Genomic DNA, 26,409 nt, shown 5'->3' with positions numbered 1-26,409 from the left:
GATAATGCTGCAGTGAACATAGGGGTGATGTATCTTTAGAATTAGTGTTTTGTCTTCCTTTGGATAAATGCCCAGAAGTGGTCTCATCATGGCTTTTTCCTTATATCCTTAGCTATAGGTCTTCTGTTCAGCTGGTCTTCAGGTGGTTCTCTGTGATGGTTGTTCTATAATTTAGTTGTCATTTTGACGTGGTTGTGGGAGGAGGAGAGCATAGCATTTTACCTACTCCTCCATCTTGACCAAAAGTCTCAAGGAAAATTTTTATTTTTATTTTGTGTGTTTTTACTTATGTTCTTATTTTTATTTTTTATTATTAAATTTATTGGTGGGCCCTGGCCGGTTTGGCTCAGCGGTTAGAGCATCAGCCTGCAGTCTGGAGAGACCCGGGTTCAGTTCCTGCTAGGGGCATGTACCTCGGTTGCAGTTTGTCCCCGGCCCTGGTTGGGTCATGCAGGAGGCAGCCACCCGATGTGTCTCTTTAACGTCAATGTTTCTCTCTCTCTCTCTTCCTCTCTTTCTCCCTCCCATTCTATCTGAACAAAAAAAATGGAAAAATGTCCTCGGGTGAGGATAAAAAAAAAATTGATTGGTGTAATAATGGTTAATAACATTATATACTTTTCATGTGCACATGATTATAATTTGATATCTGTGTACTCTATTGTATGCTCAATGCCCAGAGTCTAGTTTCCTTCTGTTACCATATATCTGACCCCTTTATGCACTTTGCCCTCACCCCCTTCTCCCTCTGGTCACCACCATTCTGTTGTGTATCTATGAGTTTGTTTTTGTTTACTTTGTTAGGTCTTATTTTACTTTTTGTTTTACATTCCACATATGGGTGAAATCATAGGGTTTTTTGGCCCTTTTCCAGCTGACTTATTTCACTTAGCATAATCTTGAGAGAATTACACCAAGTTTTTGTTTTTCATACAATAATGTAGCATCTCGAAGGTCCCAAGCTTGTATTTGGAGACTTATCCTTACTGATGACAGAGATGACACTGGATAATGCTGGTTTTTTTCATTTATGTCAACTGGTGTTGCAATGAACTCATTAAAAACAAAAGCCAAAAGCAAAGCACCTGCCCAAGGCTTTCTGGCTGCATTTCTGTGGCAGCGTCACAAGGTACCAGTGATTTTACTTAAAGAAACCCCAGCTCTGAGGTCGGAGAGAATGTCTTCTCTTTAGAAAATGTAACTGTCATTTTTATTATTATTTTTTTCTTTATTGATTTTGGAGAGAGAGGAAGGGAGAAGGAGAGAGAGATGGAAACATTGATGAGAGAGAACATTGATTGGCCGCCTCCTGCATGCCCCCCACCGGGAATTTGGCCCACAACCTGGGCATGTGCCCTGACCTGGAATCGAACCGGCGACCTCTTGGTGCCTGGGTCGACACTCAACCACTGAGCCACACGGGCCAGGCATAACTGTCATTTTTAAAGTTCCTTCTAGAAAGGGCTTCTCTCTCTGCCTCTCCCCCCGAGCACACCTCTCCCACCTGTGAGAAGCACTCTGCCCGACCTACCGGGCAGCCTGTTGGAACAAGGGAGGGGAGTGACAGGACGCGGCCGGCCGGTGACCCGCTCTCCTGCCGTTGACAGCGTGAAGCAGAACGAGCGCTACAGCCAGCTGACCCTGCTCAACTCCTCGGCGGCGGACACTGGCGAGTTCAGCTGCTGGAGCCAGCTGTGCACCGGCTACCTCTGCAGGAAGGACGAGACCAGGACGGGCTCCACCTACATCTTTTTCACAGGTAAAAGGTTTGCTGCATCAGGGGAACTCTCTGAACTGCTGGGCTTGCCCATATCCAAGGTTCCCCCTGTGTAGCAAATAATGGCCATCCGAGCGCCCACGCCCTGCAGGCCCTGGGCTCAGTGCTTTCCGTCAATTCGTTCATGAAAATCCCTCAACCGCCCTTCAGGGTAAGTACTAATATTATTTCTATTTTTCTCCAATGGAAAAGTTGATTAAGTCCTAAAGGTCATACTGCAAGCAAGGGCTGTATGAGAATTTGAACCCAGAACAGCCTGACTCCAGAGTTTGTACTTACAGCGTCCAATAGGGTAGCCACTGCACACCTGTGGCTATTTAAATTTACATGGGAATTAATTAAAATTAAACAAAATATAGAACTCAGATTCTCAGTGGCACTTACCATGTTTCAAGTGCGCCATCGCTATCTGGGGCTAGTGGCTAACCTAGTGGACACTGTCGACAGAGGACATCTCCATCGTCACAGAGAGCTCCTTGGGCAGCACTGCTGTGGACTCAGCTACACGCACTCAGAGCCTGTGAGGATCTCCTTTCTGGAAGCTCTGGAGTCACAGGACGCCTGGCTAACGGCCTCCTGGTACTTGTGCTCATGAGCGCTGAGAGCTGGAGTTTGAGGGGCAGGTTTCCCAGAGGTGGTCCTGGAGGCTCCTGTCCCAGCCCCTGTGCCTAAGGGAGGTGCCTGAAAAGGTGCAGGTCAGAGTGAACTCTCCTCCTCCCCGCAGCGCTAGGTGTGTTTTGTCCGTAGAATTGCACATGGTGAGCCAGGCATTGCAGAGTCGGCAGCTTCCCCTGCAGCTCTCTGAACGGCAGTTTGGGGGATGGCATTCTCCAAGCTCCAGTCAGGAACAGCTCCCAGGGATCTGACAAATGCCACCCCCTGGAGCTGCTGTCCTCGAAAGCATTTCAGGTGGTGTCAGATGCTTTCTGAGAGCCTGGGCAGGCGGGTTCAGGAGATTTGTCCACTTCCTGACCTTTCGGACCTTCGTGATTTAGGCCTATGACTCAAACAATCTTTCCGCCCTGGCCTTTCATGACGCTTTGACAACATCTCAGCGCTAATCCCTTCCCGGCCAGAGCGCTCCTCCGGCAAGCACACGCCTTAGCAGAGCCCTCTGCGCTCCTGGAGGCCCTGGGCCTCATTTCATTTGCACGGTGCCCCCAGGAAGTAGAAACTGCTTTAGGATGTCTGCCTCAGAAATAATGATGCTGACGCTGAGACTCGAAGGGCAAAGTGAGACTCAAAGGTTCATTGTTTCAGGACTCACAGTGGTGGAGGAAAGAGTCAAACCTTATGTTGTTGTTGTTGTTTTTAACAGGATCCAGTGTTCTTACTGCCCTAACCCGTTTCGAAGACAAGGTGATGGATGGGTGGATGGGCAGACAGGCAGGCACTAGCTAGCGTAACTGGTGTTGTCAGGGGTTGCTAACAGCTGCCCGCAGGGAGTCCCTCCTGACCCCCGAGCGAGAGCCCACGCGCCGTAGTGCAAGAGCCCACGCGCCGTAGTGTTACGCTGCACTGGGGAGCACCGTGGAAACGGCGACAGATTAAGACGAAGAAGAGCCTGTTATTTTGAATGAGGACTGATCCCCTATTTCAAACTACAGAATGAAGATTTTTTTTCTGTCACAGTGGGCACTGGTATCTTCCCAAACGATTGGTTTTTGAACTGAGATTTTGAGCTGAAGACCTCCCTTGAGCAGAATGTCCCATTAGGATCCTGGGCTCTCTGAGTTTTATGGGCAGGTCTTCTCCCTCCATTTACAGAAGCCCCTTTGTGAATCAAAGGCATGCCCCCAAATTAATATTTACTTCAACGGTCAAGAAACCTGGATCTAAAAGGGATGGGGCCTAATGCATTTAATCATTTTGCCGTTCCTCAACATGAAGTTAAGCGTCCAGTGGATTTTCAGTACAGGGTCTAGCAATTTGTCTTCTGAGGCTGGGTGGGTTTGCAAACCCAAGACGGGCTGTCATGAGCGCTGAGCTCCGTGGCTGGCTCCGGATCCCTTCAGAACATATGCTTCCCCGCTCCCACACAGAGGAACATCTGGCGTTCATCACGTTTGTGTGTGTCCTAGAGTCTGATTGCAAACATGGGCAAACTTCCTTTGGACTGATTTTTGTGTTAATTTGTGCAACTGTCACCTAGTATATTTCATTGTATCCAGGAGGCACTCAAGTGTGTGTGTGTGTGTGTGTTTTTTCCCTCCTCTAACTTTTTATGGACGTATAACAAAGAAAAATACACAAATCATAAGTATACAGCTCCGTAAAATATCCTCACGTCACATATAAACTACCAGCAGATCGAGGAGGAAGACATTCCTGGCAACGGGCCTTTCTCATAGCAAGCTTGGGGCCCCAATCTTCACATGTAGCAAAACCACATTAGTGGGGTTGGTTATAATTTTTATTTTAGTTTATAGCCTATTAACTCTTTTTTTTTTTAATCTAAATTTTCACGTGTTTAGTTTTCTTAAAGTAACGTTTGTTATATCTACTGAAGCAAATACAAACATATTTTCCGGGGGCACATGTCCTCTACAATTTTTTAAAAAAACTTGAGCATACTTTTTTTTTGGTCGATGGAATGTGCTCATTATAAACGAAAACAATTGCTGTGGCCACCTCTCTCGAAGCATGTACAAGAAGTGAGACCGCATCTCCGTGTTCTGAAATTCCGATCGTTATCCTACTGGCTTTGCCCACTGGTTGTTTCCTTTCCAAAACCTTGAAACAGAAGTTGCTTCTAAACCTCACCACCATACATTCCTTAAATGTTTTTGCCCAAAAGATATCTTTAACACTGTCTGCTCTGGATTCCTCTCTTTACAGATGGGGGAGAGACCTCCAAGTCCACATGGGGTTGCTCTTTGTGAACACAGGGCTGTTAGGTACCACGTTGACAAAGGTGCCCCCTTGCCCCAGCCTGGGAGGCAGTTTCTCATGAGGTGGCATGAATCCCCGGCCTGATAGCCCAGCAAGAGACGGAGTCTCTGAGCCGTGACTTACTCTTCCTTGACCTCAGTCAGAGCCCGGCGGAAAGAGCTCCATGTCAGTTATCTCGCATCCATCGCAAAACACTCTTGGCTCGTGAAGACCTTCGATATCTCCAGAAATTCTGTCCCCAACCTAAAACATTATATGACTGTGGCACAAAGAAGGGTAGTGGAGGAGAAAGCCAAGAATAATTGGCTGTTTCAGGAACATGGCAGGAAGAACATGCGGAACAATTTAGCAAATGTTGGGGTATAATTAAGTTAAAAGAGTTCTCTTAATTACTATAATATTCTCTCATCGTGTAGAAAACAAAAGATTTAATGTGCCGTGCCAAAAACAAACAAAAATAAAGTCAAGAGACTTTTGCGTTGAGGAAAGGTGGGTAAACCAGTCCTCGTTTCTATAAAGATAAGAACACCATTTTCGAGAGCTGAAAGACACAGAGTGGCGTCAGAGGAAACAGGAGTGAGAGACTGGCTGGAGGCCCCCAGCCCAGCGGCAGCCAAGCGGAGCTGAGCCTGAGATTAGCGGGTTCCTCTCTGTCTCTCCTCCGTTCCCGCTCCACGGACCTCGGCAGGAAAGTGATCCCCCGAGCACAGGCCATGGGGCCGGGTCTGTGTCCAGAGACACAGCACACTGTTTCCAGGTTTCAAAACTGCTCTGAAGATACAGAAATCAGCCTCCCTCCTTGCTTCCTCAGGAGAGGATCCATGGGCCTGATTCGGACTTGAACTAAGACCTATTTTATTAGAGATGGGAAGTAACATCCTCCTTCTAAAAAAGAAAATTATTTTTTTAAAAATAGCCTTTTCTGTTCATAAGGGCTCAGTACTCAGTATTCTGGTCCCCTCATCTTGTGCCCCGGAGGCATGAATCCATCAAGGGCTCTTCACCACGTTTCTCCGCAACAAATAAGCCTGTGTCTTTTTCTTTGCAGAGAAAGGAGAACTCTTTGTGCCTTCTCCCAGTTACTTTGATGTTGTGTACTTGAACCCGGACAGACAGGCTGTGGTTCCTTGTCGCGTGACTGTCCTGTCAGCCAAAGTCACACTCCATCGGGAGTTCCCGGCCAAGGAAATCCCCGCCAACGGAACAGACATCGTTTATGACATGAAGAGGGGCTTCGTGTACCTGCAACCTCATTCCGACCACCAGGGGGTGGTCTACTGCAAGGCGGAGGCTGGGGGCAAGTCTCAGATCTCTGTCAAGTATCAGCTCCTCTACGCCGAAGGTCAGTGTGCTTCCCACCACGGCCTAGATTCTCGCCGCTTCCAGCGGGTCAGCAGCAGGTACTGCTGCTCCGAAGTATGGGTGGAAATTAGGAGACACTGCATGCTGCTCTAATGGCTCCTTTGCTGCACCGCTGTTTCTAGAATGTTCTACTTCCTTAGCCGTGACCCTGACCCAACAGCCCTGGACTCCCTTCTCTCCAAACCGGTCACATTCACTTGGGCACTTCCTCTGTGTGACTGGTCAGCAGGTCTTCCGAAGCCCATCCTCTTCTTAGAACATCCTCTCAGATGAGCACACCCGCTTTGCGCTGACTACCCTGTCTTCTCGGGGCACTTCCCCTCCCGGACTCAAGGCCCACGTCCTGACGCCCATGTCCCACCCTCGCAGGACCTCTGCCCTCGGGACCGTGGCTACACCAGCTCTCTCATCTCTCCCCGTCACCCCCCAGGGGGCTCGCTGTCCTCCTGGCTCTGTCTTCTGGGTGACGTTAACGTGCACTGGAACCCATCAGCCGGGCGCCCCCACACCTTCTCACTGCACCGCAGACCCTGTCCTGCCCCAGTCACGACTGTAACACGCCGGCACGTCAGCGGCCTGACTTAGGACCGGAGTCAGACCTCCACCTTCCACCACAGCCTTCCCAGGTGGCTGGTTCAGTGACCCCTGGCCCGCTCCTCACCTGCCCCTTCCTCTCCAGGGCCCCAGTGCTCGCCCTGCCCCGCCCGCCGGCTTAGGTCCCAAAGCTCACGGCTTCCACGCCGCCTGCCGACGCCCTGGCTCAGTGCCCCTGTCGCCCCCCCCCCCCCCCAGGAAACACCACCCTACACGGACACAGCTGCACCCTCTCTCCTTGCCAGTGGCTGCTGGGACCGTCCCGTGGGAGGTAAACTCATTCCCCTCCAGGGGCCCCACTTCTTGACAGAATTGAAATGGGCTCAGAGCTGTCTGTTAAACATGGAAATATGTTTTTTTTAACATGACCATTTTAGTGAGGAGTTTCGATTCAGTGGGTTCATCTATGGACCCCCAGTCCTGCTGTATTGAAACCCCCTTTCCTAAAGGTGGTGGGCCCATCAGTGCTATCTCAGTCCAATTCCACACCCAACAGGCACTTGGAGTCAGGAGGACAGCCTTACCCAGTTTCCACGGCTTCATTGAAAATCTTCAACCCCACGTTTGACCCAGAGCCCACGCCTGCTTTGCCAGCAGGCCACACCGGGGGCCAGGGCGTGGGCTGGGGGAGACGGGTACCCTCCCCTCCCTGCTCTGCGGGCCGAGGCAGCTGTTCCCCGATGCAGATGCTGACCTTGTTCACGAACCCGTCTCCCTCCCGGGCCTGGCGCTTCGGCTCTCCTCTCTCCCTGATGGCGCGGTCACCCGGTGTGCGGGCCGAGACCAGAAGTCTGCTGGACACTCCTGCCTCCTCCTCGTCCTTCGGACTTTTCCCACTAACTCACTCTCCACCCCTCCATCTCTCTCCGCCCTCACTGCAGAGTTCAACCTGTCATCTCTTCCTCGCGCTCACGCGAACCCCTTTCCAGCTGGCCTCGCAGGTCCATGTTTTTCTCTCATCTTCCCCCTGGAGCTGATTATCATTCAGTTAAAAGTATCCGGGAAGTCCCCAGTCTTCCTAGAACCCAGGCCTGGAAGGCCCTGTCTGCCCGCCGTCCTCGACCTCATGGCGGGTCTCTGCCACTGCGGTTCCGGTCAGATGGCACCTCCCCCGTCTCCCCCCATGCCTGTAAGCTCACCCCGCAGATTTTAGTTCAAATATTGTTTCCTCGAGGAAGTCTTTGCTGATTCTCAGACTGTTCTGAACTTCTGGAGCACTTTGGGCTTCTTTTTACAGCTCGTGACACACTCCTTTAAAATTAACCATACAGTTGCTTGCTCCATGCCGCTGCTTCCTCTGGAAGCCAGGCCCAGGGCTCCGGTCTTGTCCCCTGCGGTTCCCTGCTCCTAGCACACTGCCTCGCTCAAGGCTGCCGTCAAACGCAGTTGCGTCAACTGACCATAGTGACGTTTCTGATGCTGTGACACAAGGGCCTGGGACGTAGGTAGCATTCCTGCCCCTCCTGCAAACATCTTTTCATTCGATTTAGATGCTCTCCTCTTCTGAGGATGAACAGCCACATCCCCTCTGTCCCCCTCCACCCCCGTGGTGGCCCGCCCTACATTCTGCTTGCTTTCTCCCCACATACCTCCTTCCTCAACTTTTTAATTCACTTCAGATGAGCCTTTGGCAGACCCATTGGCCTCCTCCCCAATCACAAGGGAAATGGCTAGACCTGGGGCATTCTGGGTGATGACCCCACTCGGACTACCATGGCAGAGAGAGGCGGCTTCAGAGAATCCGCAAGCGTGGAGTGGACGCGGCCTGGCGCCGACTGGGGAAGGCAGAGAGGTTACATGTCTGTCCCAAAAAAAGGCTGTGTTCGTAGGTTTGTCTTCAATGTCGCACTCGTGAATTTCATCTCTTTCCCTGTCTCCTGCTTCATTCCAGTTCCCAGTGGCCCTCCATCCACAACCATCTTGGCATCCTCCAACAGAGTGAAAAGCGGGGATGACATCAGTGTCCTCTGCACTGTCTTAGGGGAGCCTGACGTTGAGGTGGAGTTCAGGTGGATCTATCCAGGGCAGAAGGTGAGCCCCTTACCCCAGACTCAGCCAGCTGTCCTGATTCAGGTTTGTCTCCCCGCCCTCACCCCCCATCGAGGAAGACCTTAATAGCATACAAGGTGCAAGAAATGTGTGGGACTATGGCAGGCACCAGGCTCGTTTTCCTCTAAGATGTTGCAGTATATTTACAAATGGCTTTTTTTTAATAGGAGAAAAGGTGACTGGGTTTCATTAGACAGTTCAGTGTACCCTCTTCATATGTGATTTTCATAACCCTCAAATCAGAGGGCACAGGGGCCCAGCCAGTGTGGCTGCGTGGTTGAGCATCGACCCATGCACCAAGAGGTCGCTGGTTCGATTCCCGGTCAGGGCACATGCCCAGGTTGTGGGCCTGATCCCCAGTGTGAGGCATGCAGGAGGTGGCCAATCAATGTTCTTTCTCATGGATGTTCCTCTCTCTTTCTCCCCCTCCCTAATATCAATAAAGAAAAAAAATTAAAAAAAAAAAAAAAGAGGGAACAGAGGTTTGAAAGGGACAGGAATGGCTTCCCTCTTTCTCCATCCCAACCTTAACCTTCCATCTTATTTCCAGGTCGATTAGAGGCCAATCTAACCTCCTTCTGGTATCTTTCTGAGTGTCTCCCATACAGGCTGTACCCATGGCGAGGATCTCTGAGCAGACATCCACGGGCCCCACCCAAAAAGTGCTGAGGCCAGAGATCATTTTAAAATAGACTTCCCATAAAAGCAACTGCAGCTCATTATTTAGCCTCTGCATGTTCTGCTCACTAATATAAACAGCTTTGCTACCAACATGGAACAATCCCTTTGTTGCCAGAAGAGATTTGGCCTCCTGAGATGTGCTCAGTAGCCAATACCCTCCCGGCTTACGGGCTGTGATTGGTGGAAAATAACTCTCCCTGGAGAATGGTATTTTCCAGCCTGCTGGTACCAGGTGCTTGTTTTTGCAGTTGTCACAATTAGAAGACAGTAATTATTTTCAACAGAGATTTTGTTTTGAAATTGTAATTATTTTATGCGCAGAGGGGGGATTACTTTAGTAACACTATATTACAAATGTTAAGCTAATCGAGAAAACACTATGTTCTTATCACCAAACTGGGATGAAACATCTCAAAAGTGACCATCTGACTTTCTAGAAATAGGGAGTTATGTCATCTAGGGCATCACACTGCCCAGCCCTGGTACAATCTTTCTCCTCCTTGAGCCCTCCGCACGTTTGACTTATCATAGTTCCATTTCTCCCAAATCTGAACAGGTAGGAGCTTTTACTCACTTACACAGTGAGTGCGTTGGTTCCTTTCTGACCAGAAATTCTGTGAATAAGAATCAGAATGAGAGGATGAAAGTGGACAATGTAAAGAGAAGGGTAGAACATTTTATCCTTTTTTTTTTTTTTACTAATACCAGGTCTACCTCCTTGGAGTTCCAAAAGGATCAATCTTAGGTTAAGTAGAAACTTACTAAAGGAAAGGGCAGAAAGGGTGAGACAGCATAATGAAATCCCAGACTCTGCTTTGAAAAACAGGCAGCCGACATGATCTTGGTGTGAACGTGCCCCTCCAAGTCTTTCCTAAGCTTGTCTCAGCGTTGAGGGAAGGGGTGCTGTTTACCGCAGCTCGTCCTTCTCGCTTCAGTCCCTGTGGGTGTCATTACACAGGATGAAAGGCCCGTGACGATCCAAGACACGTGGAGGCTGATCCACCGAGGGCTGGGGCACACCACGAGGCTCTCCCAGAGCGTCATGGCCCTCGAAGACTTCGAGACCATTGACGCGGGGTACTACATTTGCACTGCCCAGAACCTCCGAGGGCAGACTACAGTCGCTACCACGGTTGAATTTTCCTGACGTGGAAGAGGAAGTGTGATGAACTGATGGAGAGCCCGTGTGGGTCCACAACCAGCTCGGGCGTTCTCTCGACCAGCGCTTCGCCAGAGGCTGACGCCAAGCACCAAACCCCAGTCCCTGCCTGTGAGACCCAGACATCCAAACTGACCGGAAGTCATCCGGCCTAATAATAGAAGTGTTAACTCCTCTGAGAGAAAGCTGTATTTTGATTGCTCACCTATGTATATGTGTTTCTAGTTTTTATACTAAAAAAGCATATATGTAGACAACTTGATATAATCTTTTCTATTAAATGAGCAAGTTTTTGTAAAAAAAATAAACAAAACAAAACTGGGCTAACTGCTCGTTTTTTTTAGGTTGGCAAAAGGACTTGTTGGTAGTGATGTTTGAGTTACTACCTAAAATTCTATTTCATTTAACCACCATACATGAGCATTTAAAACTGAAGCAACAGATAATTCAACGATATGAAATAGGATATGGAGGCATCCAAAAAAAACAAAAAAATCATAGAAACAAACTTTTTAGTAAAAAAAAACAAAAAACCTGCTGCACTCAGAAGTACTAGTTCTAGATTGTTACATTTAGAAAGATCTACAGCATGTGTTTTTAAAAGTTTAATTTTCCATATAAAATAGATACACAGATCAAGGAAATTCAACTTCATTTAAACCACAGTCATTTCACGTTTCTTACCTCAGACAGTGGAAACTGCTGAAACCCATCAAAAGTTATTTTTCTAAAACCCAGACTTGAATTCAGAAAAGCTTTGTTCTTCTAAGTTTAGCTCTGTGAGCCAGCTGTCAGCCCTGGCCAATCTTGTGGTTGCACTGGAAATTCCTGGGAAATCGCTTAGGAGGAGACACCACGTCGACTCCTGAGCCGTGAGGGGCTGCAAGCTGGTAACACTTTGAAGTAGGTCACAGATTGCACTTCTTGTATTAAATATTCCAGCATTATTTATTTAATCAAGGTAAAAATACACTTTGCATCATTACAAACTAAGCACAATTTTTACACATCTGTATATTTTATGACCTGCCAACATTTTGCATCATATGTGACACATTTGGTTTGAAAGAAAAAAATCTTAAAAGTTCTCTGTTTGGTTTCCTCTCTTCTCTCCAGTTGTCTCCCATTCTCTGAAGACATTTTATACTCACTGTGTAAGATTGATTTCCCCAGACACCTAAGTGGTGTGGAGGAGAGCAGGGGGCAGCACAGGGTTTGCCATGCGAGGGAACTGATGGCAAATCCAGCTTTGGCTAATGACACCGAGAACCACCTAACGGGTAAGCAGAGAGATTTCAGAAGTGGCAAAGAACCGAGTTCGCATTTTTCAGAAGCACACATGGAAGGTTACATACAGAATAAACGACTGAAGTTTGGACTTCAGACAAAATCACGGATAAAAACAAAAAAAACCATGCCTCATGAACATTAATTTGCTATGTAGTGTACATGTAAATGATGACCCAAATATCCACCTCTAGTGTCCCGAGTCTGTTCCTACTGTAGGGGTTATTTGTAGAGTCGTCAGCAATGCAGATTAGTGAGTACTGACGTCACAATGTTAACACATGCAGGGAGGGGGGAAGCCACAGTTCTTCCTTCCACCTCCCCCGAAGTATTAGAATTGGGGGAGGTGACATGTGAAGGCTGGAAAAGAAACGGAACTGCAACCATGGAGGAGAGTTCCAGAAGCCACCTTTTCTACTCGTAAGCTGGTCATTCTCCCTTCCCAAAGGCAGCAGGATTCCTCAAAGGGTACGTGGGACTTAGCATCATCTTCGACTGAATGCTGCGTCACTGGCTTAATCAAGGGACTCCTATTCGTGGATAAACACTGAATCCACCTTTCTTCGTTCTGCTAGCCAATGACTCTCTCCTTCTTTATCCCCTCGGGTTTCCCAAACCTCGTACTCTCAGGTGCAGGCTGTGGTTTATTTGGAAAGTGGTGTCAGCACCTTGAGGATGGGCTGGCTCTGGAAAAGCAGACTGCATCATCCTTGTCCCAGCGAACAGGTAGGAGGTAGAAGGTTTGCTTCTGTGGCTCTGGCCGGGGGAGGGTGTGCGGACGACGGGAGAAGACGACTGTGCACCAGTGAGGACAGCTTAGGGCAAGAGAAACGTAAGGCAGAAGCAACCCACTGCTGCTGCCCCTTTTCTTTACATAGAATTTTAGAAAAATTAGGGTTTTACATTTGCTTGTAGCCTGAGAAAGTAGTAAAATGTTAGGTTCACGTGGGGAAGTTAAAAATCTACAGAAACTGTATCTAGTTAGTTTTAACTGACATGGCTGAACACTGAATGCCAAGGAGCTCCAAAAGGACACAGAGACTGGCAGACAAGGACAGGTCAAAGCTCTTCTGCCGTCATGCGTCTCCTCCCTGCCCCCAGCCAAAGGGCGGAGCCCAGTGGGTGGCAGAGGGTCACGGTGCGAGCAGCTATGGCTCGCTCTTCTATGGCTTTCGCAGAAATGCATACACTGACTTCTCTGATTAGTGCGTGTCCAGAGATACTCAGCTTTTGACTTTCAATACACAGCAAAGGAGGCAGCATCAGACACAGGACACTCCGCTACATGTTTTATTCATACATCCTCCAAATAAAAATCACAAGAAGGTGCCTATGGTGAAGATCATCGTAAAGGTTATAAATCTTTATCTTAAGAGGCCCCTGAGAGTTTTCCCCTTATGCTCACGTGAAAAGGCAATGTTCTTTAAGTGCTTTGTGCGAATGTCCGTGCAGATCGATTCCGAAGTCACCTGGGGAGGAGTCTCTCGGCCAGAGTCACGTGTCCCTCCAGGGCTCCAGCCTCCCGAGGAGCCGATGCCGAGGGGGGGCGACTTTCCAGTTCTAGTGCGGCAATGACACGGCAGCTCACGGGGCTCTTGATCCCACGACCACGGCTAGGGTCGGCCCGCAGACCGGTAACAGTGCTCAGTCTCCCGCTTTCCGGAGCATCATCTGGGCGACACGCTGGGGCTGGGGAAGGAGCCCGAGTTCCTTGGCGACGGGAAGGGGATGGCGGGGGACGTGGGGGACCTGTCGGAGCTGCACAAGTCCCCATTGTGCAGCTTCCACAGCAGCTCCTCGTTCTCCATGGACAGTCGCTTGTTGACTTTCGACTCCTTCTCCAACCACTCCTGCAGGGTGGCCTGCTCCGTGGTAAGTTGCCTTCAAGACAAAAAAGGGCCAGAAACCACCTGGATCTGAATTTCTATACAAATATACCTGGAAAAATGTTTCTTACCGTTTTAAATGTGAGAGTCCAGAAAAACGGACTTTGGAGTAAGAAAAGCAGTCCTGCAGAGCTCCCGGCACTGGCACTGGCCGAGAGCCCAGAGGGGAGCTGGAGCCCCAGGGAAAGCTGCCCTTTGGGGCGAGTTCACAGAAGGCTCAGTGACGCCCCCGCAGTCATCTGCATGTCTCCTGACTGCCCTACATTTGGGGCTGTTCCCTGCTGTCCTGTGATGCTCTTTCTCGGAAAGTATTCTCGGCGTAGCCAGCGGGGTCTGGGAGGAAGGCTGGCGCCTGCTGGGTCACAGCGTTGGGTCCAGGCCCCGTGGCGGAGGCACGAAGTGTACCATCGCCTCCTCCAGAGAGAAGCCCTGGAATATACCCGGGCTGACACCACCCTCTGCAACCCTCTCCGGGAGGCGCCTGGCTGCAGTGTGGTAAGGAACACTAACTGCAGGAGGGAGGAGCGCGGAAACGCAGGGCCGCTTTCTTTTTACCTTGAAATCGCAATGTGCTTGTCTATCCGAGCTTTCAATTCCTCGTTCTCCTGCTGACATCGCTTCAGCTTGTCCACCAGCGCTGCGTTGTTGTCCACCTTGGCGCAAACGAGAGTGCCAACGGTTACACACTGAAAACCGGTACACGAAGCCCCTCACCCCCTACGGCACAGGCTTGACAAAGTGCACTTTGGAGAGACCTGAGGAAAGTTACACTAAATACTGAAATATCTGTACACGGACAAACTGCAAAAGAGAATCTGAAGCAGCAAAACAAAGCATCTAGATATTCTGTTTTCAAATGTGTGTCAGTTCGCAAAAGCCACCTGAGAACTGAGCACAAGGGGGTAACGGGGCTGTTCCAGGTCACACCGTTTTAGGTCCCGGAGAACTGGCGTCCTGACCTGGGCATCCGTGGGGCTGAGTGTCACCGTGGTAACCAAAGGCAGCAGCTGGACACAAGCCTGTGTTTACCAAGGGCACCAGGGCTCCTTATGGTCCATCTTACAAACAATACAAGAAAAATAAAAAAATTCCCACGTCTGATGGAAACTGCGAAGGCCAACAGGTCACAGTTCTGGGCGGCGTTTAATACGGCCTTAAGCATGGTTTCCTCGTTCCTCCTCAGCAAGTATCCACCTCCCAGTGGCCACACACGGCAGCGACGCACAGAGCCCTGTGGAGTGTCCAGGGACCTCCCTGCTCAGCTCAGCTGAAGGCCCCGCGTTCTGCTTTCCAGGGAAACACACTGATCAGCGGACCGAGGAAAGGATACAATCCCAGGAGACCGTTGACACGACGAAGAGTGGGTTCCGTTCCAGCTCGCATTCCAAAGGTAAGTTTTATCACTTGTGCAGGAGGCGGCATCACAGCCCTGTCACAGTGATGTCTAAGTCCCTGTCACTGTCCCGTGCGTCTGCTCCACTTGGATAAAGCTCGTGAGTCTGGGATCCTACTGTTCCTAACATATCTGATCATCCATAAAATGTGCAGGACAAGTCAACCAGGTGAAATAACTTTCTAAAAAACGACACTAGAATGTAAGAAAAAGGGCGCCTTGGAATTCCCAGTAATTACAGAGGAATTCAAGACAAAACACAAGTGAGAAAATCTACAATCACAGACTAGGCAGTGGCGGGCCTTCAAACAGCCTCTCATCCAACCCCTCACTGCAGAGAAGAGGAAGCAGCCGGCGGTGTCACAGAGCTACCTGGCGGCCAAGGGGGCTTCCACACCGAGCCTCCTACCTGAGGCTCCTTGCTTCCCACGTGTCGGGTTTCCGCAAAGACCGGAGCTTACAAATAAGCAGGCAGTGGAGGGCACACCTGGCGTCACAGCCCATCCTTCTGCATCGACCCGGTACAGTGCTGACCACGACCCCCAGAGCTCTTGGCGTGGCAAGAGACAGAAATATGTACGGACCAACACACATTAAAACGTGTTGGTAATTTTACAGCTGGGTCTGTTCTCACTGCACACGACATTCTGAAAAACGTTAATGCATGAAAGGCATCCGGGACAACAAATTAACAGGGTCATCTGAGTCACCGCTGACTGCTGGGGAAGCAGTTAGAGACTTCACAGTGCAGAATAACCTCTGGCAGGAACTGGTAGGTAAATGTACTAGGTCGGGCCTGTTATAAACCATGAGTTCCTTTCCTTCCTTTAAAAAAATCAAAATTTCCTGGTACTTCAGAGTGTGCAAGCATTCACATGGCGGTTAGCCCTTCCTCCCTCAACAGAGAGGTAGCAGTGTCCAGAAGAGAAGCAAAGCAAACACCAAAACCCAAACAAACAAACAAACACAAAAGCAAAGAGAGTGACTCCATGCTCCCTATCGTCCAGGACGAGTCTGGGTTCGAATGAGGCACTAACTCAACAATCAGTCACTCGTAACGGGGGGAGGGACAGGCAGGGCAAAGCACAGCAGTGGCTGGGACTGGACTCCCAGGGGGTGCCCCAGGGCTGGGCCAAGCCCACAGGACCCTGGGCGCAGGGCTCGAACACAGCGCTGGAGAGACTTGCCACTGGCTAACACCAGCTCTCTGTCCCAGTGAACTAAACTCCGCTCACAGTTTCTAATGCTTGTTATTTACCCAACTGCATTAATTTTGTGAAAGCACAGTTCTTTTATCCCATTCTAATTCACAAGCAGCAAGATGAAGAACTTAGCAAGATTAAGTTGCTCCAATGTGATTAATTCACGCATCTGTCAGAGGCCTACGAAACCTGCCCAGAGTTGGTGATTCTACATTATTTAAAAATTCTTCCTATGCCAGTGAAGAGTCCTTGACCACTGAAAGGAAGCTGGATTTGTGTGTTGTGGGTTTTCCAGGGACCCAGAGCCGCTTACATGTTCTGGGGGATAGGGTGGGGGTGGGGGTGGGGGTGGTGTTGCAGAGGGTAGAATTGACCTAGCCTTGAGCAAACATGGAAGAGAAAATGAAACCTCTTTTGCCTTTTGTACATTAGGAGCAGTTAAAACAACTCCGCGCTTCTAGTGCACAGTCGGGTCTCTCTGAGGAGGCCCTGAAAGAAACGTACCAGTTTCTCCATTTTCATCAACTTGACGTCCTGCTCATGCAGCTTCTCATTCTTGATCTCCAGCACGGCCTTCAGGCTGTCTAACTCCTGCTCCAGATACATGATCTGAGGGTTTTTCTGGAAAAGACACAGCGGAATATAGCTTTGACTGACCATTAATTACAACCCCACAGTTCACATTCTTAACATAAAGAATCTTGGTTTAGCCTTAGAAATTAGACAAAAGCGGCGAGAGACGTCTACCTTCGGATGGCAGTGTCAAAGAAAATTGGTGAAAGGAAGAGTTAGGGTGACTTGAAGCGCAAAGCCGTCGGTTATAAGAATGGCATAAAACATCTCATATTTGAAAACAAGCATTTCACTCATTTACCAGCAACTTAATGTGGAAAACAAATATTGGCAGCCCCACACATTTTACTGGAAATAGGAGAAAAACTATTGCTTAACGGTGCACAACAGAACACGGACCAGAAATTCGGCAATTCCATCACCAGTGTTTGAAGGGGAACATGGAACAACATCCCTCTCACACCAAAGTCAGTACCTGTAGGACTGGAAGGATTGGTACACACATCGGGCTCTCTGGAAAGCAACCGAAATGACAGCAATGCCCTGCGTCTTCTGGATTTTTATTTCAATGGGACTGTTGGTCTGGCTGTCTTCTAGGGCAGCGGTGATGCCCCATCGTTTTATTTTGTGACACCCCGACACCTCCATGGTATAGACTGCACACACTACTCAGTCTACTGCAAGCAGACACCTTCTTAGAGCACAACTGCAGGGCAGACTCCCCGAGACGCCTTGCTTCACTTATGGAAATTCACGTGCACCATCCAAAATGTATGATACAAATGGACATCACGAGAGCCACTGAGCAGATGTTTAATGAGGGAATTTCTTAGACAAGAGTCAATGATGTAGCCCTGGCCAGTTTGGCTCAGCAATTAGAGCGTTGGCCTGCGGTCCAGAGAGACCCAGGTTTGGTTCCCGCTAAGGGCATGTATCTTGGTTGTAGTTTGTCCCCGGCCCTGGTTGGGTCATACGGGTGGCAGCCACTCGATGTGTCCCTTTCACGTCGATGTTTCTCCCTTTCTCCCTTTCTCTCTCCCTTTCTCCCTTTCTCCCTTTCTCCCTTTCTCCCTTTCTCTCTCTCTCTCTCTCCCCCCCTCCCTCCCTCCCTCTCTAACTGAACAAAATAATGAAAAAATGTCCTCAGGTGAGTGAGGATAAAAAAAAAAGCAAACTACCCTCCTGGGCAGTGGTTAATGCTCTGGACAATCCTTAGGGGGAACCGGGAAGTGGGCCCTTGGGGACTCCTTAGTCACACCCCTCACTTCTCAGAAGGAGACGGCAAGTTCCTCGGCTCCAAGGACAGGCTCAGAGAAGGTGCTGGAACCAGAGCTGGGGCCGGACTTTCACTCCTGCGCTCTTCTGAACATTTCATGTTTCATGTGCTGTTATCCTTTCACATGATTACTTTTTCTACCCTAAAGAGAGCAAATCCTACCTTGTTTTTGTTAAAAAAACAAACAACAAACAAAAATCACCTTTCACTCTGTCAGTGTTTCACTCTGTCAACCAGAGCGGGCAGGACGGTTCCCACTGCACCGCCCGAGGAGACCGGGCCCTCGCCCTCGCGTGCGGGGAGGGGAGGCCCGGCTGCTCGCTCCCCCAGTCTGCGTCCTCTTTACTCTTCAGAAGCTGCGCATTCCCAGGAGGCTCTTTAAAATCTGTGACCCAGACCATTAGGAAGGTTTACCTTCTGCAGGTTAAATCTAGATTTTTTTTTAATCATTCCTTTTTCTAAGACTATTCCAAAATAAACAGCTTGGACGTTTCATTGAATGTGACCTCGTCTAATTATATTCAGATGTCTCGAGGGTCTCCCAGTGACTGGCAGCTAGAGGGTCACTGGGGGACCCACACAAGGCACCCCGTGAGCTGGCAACAGTTTACGCGGCGGAAAGAGCGTTGCTCCCGCAGCGCCAGGCCCTCTACGTGGGAGAGCAGGCCTCGGAGCACAGCGCAAGCTTGTCCCTCACACGAAGGAGCGGGGCAGGCGAGTCAGGGTACAAGTTCCAAGAGAAAGTTGAGCTTTCAAGAGACATATGTTCTTTTCAAAAGTGAGGATCAATCCATACCATGAAATATTGTTCCGCCAAAAAAAAAAAGGAATGAAGTCCCTACACACGCGATAACATGCGTGGATGGTGAGAACACGTGCTCAGTGAAAGAAGCCGCACACGAAGGCCACACACAGCACGATTCCACGTCCACGGAAAGTCCAGAAGAGGCAAATCCACACTGGTGGGCAAACGGGGTGACTGCTGGCGAGTGCAAGGTTCTCTCGGGCGAGAAAAGGCTCTGGCATTAGGTACTAGTGCACCACTTTGAGAATATACTAAAAAACACTGAATTGTACATTTTCAAAGGTGTATAGATTGTATCTCAATAGAGCAGGCAGCTTAAAAAAAAAAGCGAAGACTTCAAATAAAATCCTGACCTTCATTGATAGTTTTCTTGTCTTCCTGTAAGTATTAGCTTAGACCACATGCAATATATATACTGGGCTTCATCTGCATGTCAGTTTTTAGGATTTAAAGAGAGACACCACTTAAACATGGAAGCTGTTCAATACAGAGCATACTGCAAGGTATGGAAATGATTCCAAAACCTTGCTATTTCTCTAGCTGCCGAACACGAAAGGTAGCTGAGGCCCTGGACGGTTTGGCTCAGCAGTTAGAGTGTCAGCCTGCAGTCCAGAGAGACCCGGGTTCGGTGCCCACTAAGGGCATCTGCCTCGGTTGCAGTATGTTCCCAGCTTTGGTTGGGTCGTGCAGGTGGCAACCACTCAATGTGTCCCTTTCATGTCGATGTTTCTCTCTCTCTCTCTCCCTCCCACTCTATCTGAACAAAAAATGGAAAAATGTCCTCGGGTTAGGATAAAAAAAGAAGAAGAAAAGAAAGGTAGCTGAGGGGCAAAACTCAGTAGTGACCGGGGAGCACACTCAACTTACTAAATTTGCTTTCTCTCTTGAGATTCGTTTTTGTTCTTCTGATTTCAGCTTTTCATTTAAAGCCTCATTTTCACTCTTCAGATCATTGATTTGTTTCTAAAACACAAATAATGAAATGTGGAACTTAAGTCAGCACACAGACACCAGAAACATAGCAAAACATGCACAGAAACACACCAAAACCACACAGACCTCAAACCTCAAGAACGATGATCTGTTTTTTTATACTGAGATGTACCCACCTCTAGGGATTCCTGCTTCTCAGAAAGCAAATCCTCAAGTGATTTCTTTTCTAATTCATGGCTTTCCTTGATTTCTGGAAAGAAGGGATATTTTTTAACATCCTATGAGATCACTATGTTCTGGAGTTGTTAAAGCACATAGAGGCAAGAGTTGATAATAAAGCACTAGGACTATTACTTTATATCTGTATGATGCTTTTATATAAATTAACCTCTTCTCAGATTAGAGGTGACGAAGGCATATATTCCCAGTTTGTTACTGTGAACACTGAGGACACAGAGGCCAAGAGTGTGTAGGGAACACAGAGCAGACTTCTCAGAGGTGGGGCTCGAACCCTGGCCTGCAGACCCCGTCTTCAGCTCCTGTGTTCTCCTTTTGCATGTCATGAACCAAACAGAAATCTAAATGTAAACCCATTTCTAGCAGAAAGGAAGAAAAACAGTGTTTACTAAATGCCTCCCCTGGGCCAGTCACTCCTACATGTTACCATCTTGGACTTCACACAACAACTCTATTTTCTGATGAGAAAGGCCTCTGCCAAAGGTCACGCAGCCAGTTCTCACCACCTGCCCACATGCTTCTTGGTAGGACACAATGAGTTTAGTGTAACAATTCCAGCTACGCGGCCAACTATGTTCTGAAATAAAAAAATGGCTTCTTATTCTTCCCCTTCCACGTCAACCCTTCCAATCATGATGACATAATAAAAAGATTCTTTATTCAACAGGTGACATCTTGCTTTTCACAGCAGTGTTGGCGAGCAGAGTGCTCAGCATGGACCACCTGCGGTGGCCAGGACATAAGCTAACACCTCCACGTCCCAGAACCTAAGGTGGTAAAGCACAACTTTCCTAAAAGGCCTTTAAGTTCTTTTGAAGTCTGCCTACTTGCCAAAGTGCTGTCATTTATAACAAACCATCATCTGCATCCTTAGGGGAAAGGACATTTGCTAACAATGAACAATGCCAACAGAAACCAAAACACCCCAAGCTGAACGCCACGGGGTCTTCTCCGAGGAGGAAAAAGCTATGAATCATTTCCGTTTTAAAACATATCACGCTGTTCCATTAGATCTTGTTCTATTTAAATTGAAAAACAGTATTCTTGCCTGAAAGGGAGGTTTCGTAGGCCTTCTTTAGTAATTCTACTTCTTCTGAGTGGTTAGCTTCAATTTCCAACTTTGAGGTTTCATGGGCAGCATTTAAGTTGTCAAACTGTAAGAGAAGAACAACAAAACAATAGTTTACCAGTAAAATCAAAAGTCCCGAGTTCAATGGTAAGCAGCAACACTAAGAAACTTGACATACAGCTTGCATTCAAGTGAAGGGCGACCTAACGCATGTCAAGACCAACGTCACTTGAATTGCCACTCCTAGGCCTCCACTCTGTCCCCACTCAGGACCAAACACACAGCTCGCAGGGCTCGCTGACAGAAATGGTCAGTCCATCACCAGGAAAGAGCATGTCCGCTGACAGGACCATGGCGGCTCCACTTGTCATGCTGGCCTCTATATCCTCAGTCCCTAGCACATGGCGGATCGTAGGGACTCTACATATTTGCTAAATGGAAAACTGATTTTAAGAGGGAACAAGGAAATTAAAGAGCAGCTTATATTGTTAAGTGAAAAATATGGGTTATTAAACAAGTGCCATTTTAAAAAAGAAGAGGAAATTTGCCCTGGCCGGTGTGGCTCTGTTGTTTGGGCATTATCATTGTTCTGTGTGCTGAAAGGTCGCCAGTTCGATTCCCGGTGAGGGCACATGCCCAGGTTGTGGGCTCAATTCCTGGTGGGGTCCTGCGGGAGGCAGCTGATCAGTCTCTCTCTCTCTCTCTCTCTCTCTCTCTCTCTCTCTCTCTCTCTCTCCCTCTCCCTTCTTCTCTCTCTAAAATTCTATTTAAAAAACATTTTTTAAAAAAAGAAGAAATTCAGTCCTGGCCGGTTTGGCTCAGCGGTTGGAACGTCAGCCTGCGGTACAGAGAGACCCGGGTTCGGTTCCCGCTAAGGGCATGTACCTCGGTTGCAGTTTGTCCCCGGCCCTGGTTGGTCGTGAGGGTGGCAGCCACTCGATGTGCCCCTTCACATCGATGTTTCTCTCTCTCTCTCTTCCTCTCTCTCCCTCCCACTCTATCTGAACAAAAAATGGAAAAAAATGTCCTCGGGTGAGGATAAAAAAAAAGAAGAAGAAGAAGAAGAAGAAGAAGAAGAAATTCAAACCAAAGGTTTAGCAACACAACATCAGAATGCTCACCAGGGGATTATTCCTAGGTAACCAGATAAAAGGTTGTTTTTTTATTTTATCTTTTTCCTTCCCTTTCTCTCACCACATATACATTGCTTTAATCATGAGAAAAAATTAAATATCTTTGTCACTGTTTTAAACTTTTTTAAAAGTTCTTCAAGGGATGTTCATAAAGGAAATGGGTCATCAAACAACAATTAAAACTCAAATAAACAGCCAAGAATGTGCTCAGGTTCCGAAAGCACAGACCTGCTCTTGCAACTGCGTTTTATACTTCTCCGCTTCTTCGATGTAAATGCTCTGCAGCTTCCCACACTCCTCGGTGTAGAACTCTTTCAGCCGGTTCTCTAGCTCGGTCAGATCAGTCTGGTGCTGCTGGTTCAGCTTCTGGACAAATCCTTCATACGCTACTTGCAACTCGTTCCTGGCCTTTTCTAATTTCTCACAGGTGGATGAAGCAGTGACTGATGAGAGATGAAAAAGAAAAAAGATGACCTTTGACTTGTTCAATGTCCTAAATTCATAACATTTACACACAGCTGTGATGTCTCAGTTCTTGGTGGCCAGATTTTCAAACCGAAGAGTACAGAAGTGAACAGTGAAAAAGAACAAGGGGAAATAGGACTCTGGCAGCAACAACACACACAGAGCTATCTGTCTAAGAGATGTGCTTGAGAAAAGCCAGGTTCTCAGTGAAGAGCATCCTTTTACACAGTGACCAATCAGTGCAGGGGCCGCAAGGAGAAGAGGCTCTGATTGGCTGGGTGTCTCCAAGGGCAACCAGCCAGCAGGGAGAAGTGAAGACACGGAGTGGAGAGGATCGGAAAGAAGAAACAAATGGATTTAGTTTGTACTTAATTTGAGCCGATTTCAAAAATACATCTATGAAAAACAAAATATTAGACAGTATTGAAAACAAATCACCAGAGCATAAAAATTTTAGGAAATAACACATTATGAAAGCTACATAACATAATATGACATAATTATTATACAGGATATATTGAAAGGTGAACATTTTAAAAAGGCAAAGTAATCTGGTAAACATAATTTAAAATCAGAACATCCTCCTCTTCACCACAACCAAAACCAGCATTACCAACAGTACACTGTAGAACGCACACACAAATACACACTCCGGCACACGATAATAAGTCCTGAGGGACCTCTATCATTTCTCAGGAAGTCTGACTTCAAACCTTTCCAGCCTTCCTTCACTGATGTTAAGTACAGGTAAGTGGGATAATACAAAACGGTGACCGGTGAGCGTGCTAAATTAATCCTTCCCTCTCTTTTGATAAGGAAAATATACTTTAGGAGTTACAGAAGGAAAAAGATGGTATTAGGGTAGAGAAAAGGGTAGTTTAGCTCAGTGATTATTGTAATGTGGAACTGGCTGGCTCCTGGGATGCGTTCCTGGTGGTGAAGCAGACTTGTTCTCTTGGGAACATGCCACGTGGCAGGAGAACCCAACGCCCGTGCTGATACGGGCTCCTTATCAGTATTCTTGCACAGGTGAAACGGGCCATATTGAAATAATGACAAGAATAGTGTCTGCTAAAGAGAACCCTTAAAATACAAATAAACCCACAAATATTTGTTGAAGGAGAAAGGAACTAACATTAGAAACATGACTGCCGACTGGCACAGAAGGGGGCTCCCTGACGTTCTCTCATCTAACCCTCACGGAAGTCCTGAGAGAACCTTATTTCTAAATGTAAATATATATAAGGAAGCCAACAGAGAAGATAAATAATTTGCTCCTGGGCACGTGGCCAGTACGTGGTAGAAGACTGGACTGCAGGCAGCAACCTGGATCCTGCTGTTTCTGCCCGTGACCCTCCCACCCCACCCGCTGCCTCCTGTGCCAGGACCCGAGACCAGAGGCGGCCTCTCCGCGAAGCTCCCGTCTAACCGAGAAGACAAGACCTACACACCTGAGAGGCGACCACCCAGGGCAGAACCCAAGGGCCTGAGGAAGGCTCTCAAGCTAGTTTACATCCAGCTGGAGTGGTCTAGAAGGTTTGGTCAGCAGATTCAAAAATAATATTTTTTTTTTCCATTTTTGGAAATCTACACATACAATTTGGTATTTTGATCACTTTTAGTGCCCAGTTCTATGGCATTAGTACATTTACTGTGTGCAACCATCACCATCACTGACCTACAGGACTTGCCCTACAACTGAAACTCCTAACCAACTATACAACTCCTCCGCGCCCCTTCTCCACAGCCTGACACCCTGCTTCCCGCCTCTATGAATCTGACGACTCTGGGTACATCATGTAAGAGGAATAGTATCTGTCCTTTTGTGACTGGCTGCTTTCACTTACCAGAATGTCTTCAATGTCCACCCAGGTCCTAGCAGGTATCAGCATTTCCTGCCCTTTTCTAAGCGGGGTGGGATGCTCCCGTACGTAGGCAGACACCACATTTTGCTTTTCCAGTCACCCCTCAGTGACCACGGGGTTACTCCCACCTTCTGGCAACTGAGAATATAATGCTGCTCTGAACATGGAGAAGACTATAGCTGGAGGCCAGACTGTAGAGGCCATTCCATGAAATATCACTGACAACTCAGTCCTTTGGGAAGAAACTTGGGAAGTTATTATTTTTTTTAACGGTTCAGTAAAAGATAATGGTTACGTCAATTACTGAAGAACATCTTCATATTCACTTGTCCTTTTAATGCACTCGTTATTTATCAAAGGAGAAAAAAAATAATTCCAGAAGGCCAGTGTTTGTCAAACGAGTAGACACAACCTTAACTTCTGCTGACTAACGGCACAGAGGGCCCACGCACAGTGCCGGGGCCACGCGCCTCTCCCGTGTGGATTCTGTATTGGAACACTGCAGGGAAGTGGGCAATAGAAAAACATTCTGCAAGTAGTCATTAAAGGTATCAAATAGCTTTCTAGTCAGAAAAATGCCGTTTTCACACAGCCCTTTTGCTTAATTCCCTTGGGATTCCAGATATCAGAGGGAATAAGAAGGAATAACGTGATCCTAGCCCATCCAGATGCTCCTATCAGAACTAGAAAGCGGAAGAGCTTCTGTGTGAAAGCTCACCACTGTGAGCAGGGTGAAGGGAGGACAGACAGACAGACAGACAGGAGGAGGAGGGAAGGGAGGAGCTGGTGAGATGGGAGGGGTGCATTGCTGCTCTTGGTACACAGCCCAGGCGCAGGCGCAGCCGGGACGGTGACCTCAGCCGCAGCTGTGCGCGGACCTCTGCTCTGCGTGCCACCCGGTGTGCCGCGTGCAGAACAGCTGGGCTGAGCGATCACTCACACAAAGGGCTTCACTTCGAATTAGCTGGCCTGGGCTCCTGAGGAAACATTTACTTGGTATGAAGGCTCACGAAATACTTTTTTAAAGGACACGTCCACATAAAGGTTTATCAAGGATCCTCCGAGGGTTCCTGTCACCCCAGGTGTTGGTCCTGGGCTTTTCCTGGCACTTACTACAGGTTAGGAGAGATTTCGCACATCCCCCTGCTTGCTGACTCCATTCTCAGTCTTGTCTCTTCCTTGCTATTCTCCAGAGTCCCACTCACTTGTGGTCAATTAATCAGACACCCAGCAAGGCCAAAATCAAACACAAACTCTTTCAGAATTTAGACCAGTAAACAAGGAGTCTTCCCATACTGTTCTGTGATACCGCTCTCAGGAAGTTATTGGATAAATACAAAATCCACACAGTACAAAGTAGTCCTTTGTCCTGGTTTTTCAAAAATCATTCCATGAGGTGATTTTTAAAAGCGTGTTGGGCAAGGGCACCAAAGCACTGCCCGCAGAAGCCACGGGCTAGACCCGCACACGCGTGGGAAGAGCCACTTCCAGCATCGACCTGGAAATGACAAAGCCAGTTTCCAATACGAAGAAAAGCCTCCCGCTCATTTACAAGATTCGCCCTGAAACAAGGCTCTGGTACAGACGAGAAGTCCACATTTCAGTCCGGGACAAACCAGGTCCGAGAATCCTGGGCTAACGAGAAAACCGGAAAAACCCGGGACACTCCCCGGCAGCTTAAAACATCGATAACTGAGCAAGGAACACATCTTTCCGAAGAAGTGGCGAAATGCTGGATACTCTTCCTTTTCAAATAACTCTTTGGATGACA

General features: G+C 48.1%; 2 protein-coding genes across 4 annotated transcripts in view; one reads left to right on the top strand and one right to left on the bottom strand.

The window, feature by feature from the left end:
* The window catches only part of PDGFRL (platelet derived growth factor receptor like), a 43,652-nt gene extending 32,862 nt beyond the window's left edge, over positions 1–10,790 (top strand). Inside the window, exons 3-6 of the mRNA XM_036250275.1 lie at positions 1,608–1,759; positions 5,718–6,011; positions 8,517–8,656; positions 10,314–10,790. Of these exons, the coding sequence (XP_036106168.1) occupies positions 1,608–1,759; positions 5,718–6,011; positions 8,517–8,656; positions 10,314–10,502 (775 nt within the window). The 3' untranslated portion in view covers positions 10,503–10,790. The remainder of the gene's footprint in view (positions 1–1,607; positions 1,760–5,717; positions 6,012–8,516; positions 8,657–10,313) is intronic.
* A 2,617-nt stretch (positions 10,791–13,407) lies between these two features.
* MTUS1 (microtubule associated scaffold protein 1) overlaps positions 13,408–26,409 on the bottom strand; it is a 136,639-nt gene continuing 123,637 nt past the window's right edge. For all 3 annotated transcript variants that reach the window (XM_036250038.1, XM_036250039.1, XM_036250040.1), the window contains 7 exons: positions 22,537–22,751; positions 21,155–21,260; positions 20,046–20,119; positions 19,804–19,899; positions 16,787–16,903; positions 14,243–14,340; positions 13,408–13,682 (listed from right to left, as the gene is read on the bottom strand). In XM_036250038.1, the coding sequence (XP_036105931.1) occupies positions 13,469–13,682; positions 14,243–14,340; positions 16,787–16,903; positions 19,804–19,899; positions 20,046–20,119; positions 21,155–21,260; positions 22,537–22,751 (920 nt within the window). In that variant the 3' untranslated portion in view covers positions 13,408–13,468. The remainder of the gene's footprint in view (positions 13,683–14,242; positions 14,341–16,786; positions 16,904–19,803; positions 19,900–20,045; positions 20,120–21,154; positions 21,261–22,536; positions 22,752–26,409) is intronic.

This window comes from Molossus molossus, unplaced genomic scaffold, assembly GCF_014108415.1.
Source record: "Molossus molossus isolate mMolMol1 unplaced genomic scaffold, mMolMol1.p scaffold_m16_p_9, whole genome shotgun sequence".
Taxonomy (NCBI): domain Eukaryota; kingdom Metazoa; phylum Chordata; class Mammalia; order Chiroptera; family Molossidae; genus Molossus; species Molossus molossus.
Note: the sequence above shows the minus strand (reverse complement) of the source record. Positions and strands in the feature narration are given on the sequence as shown.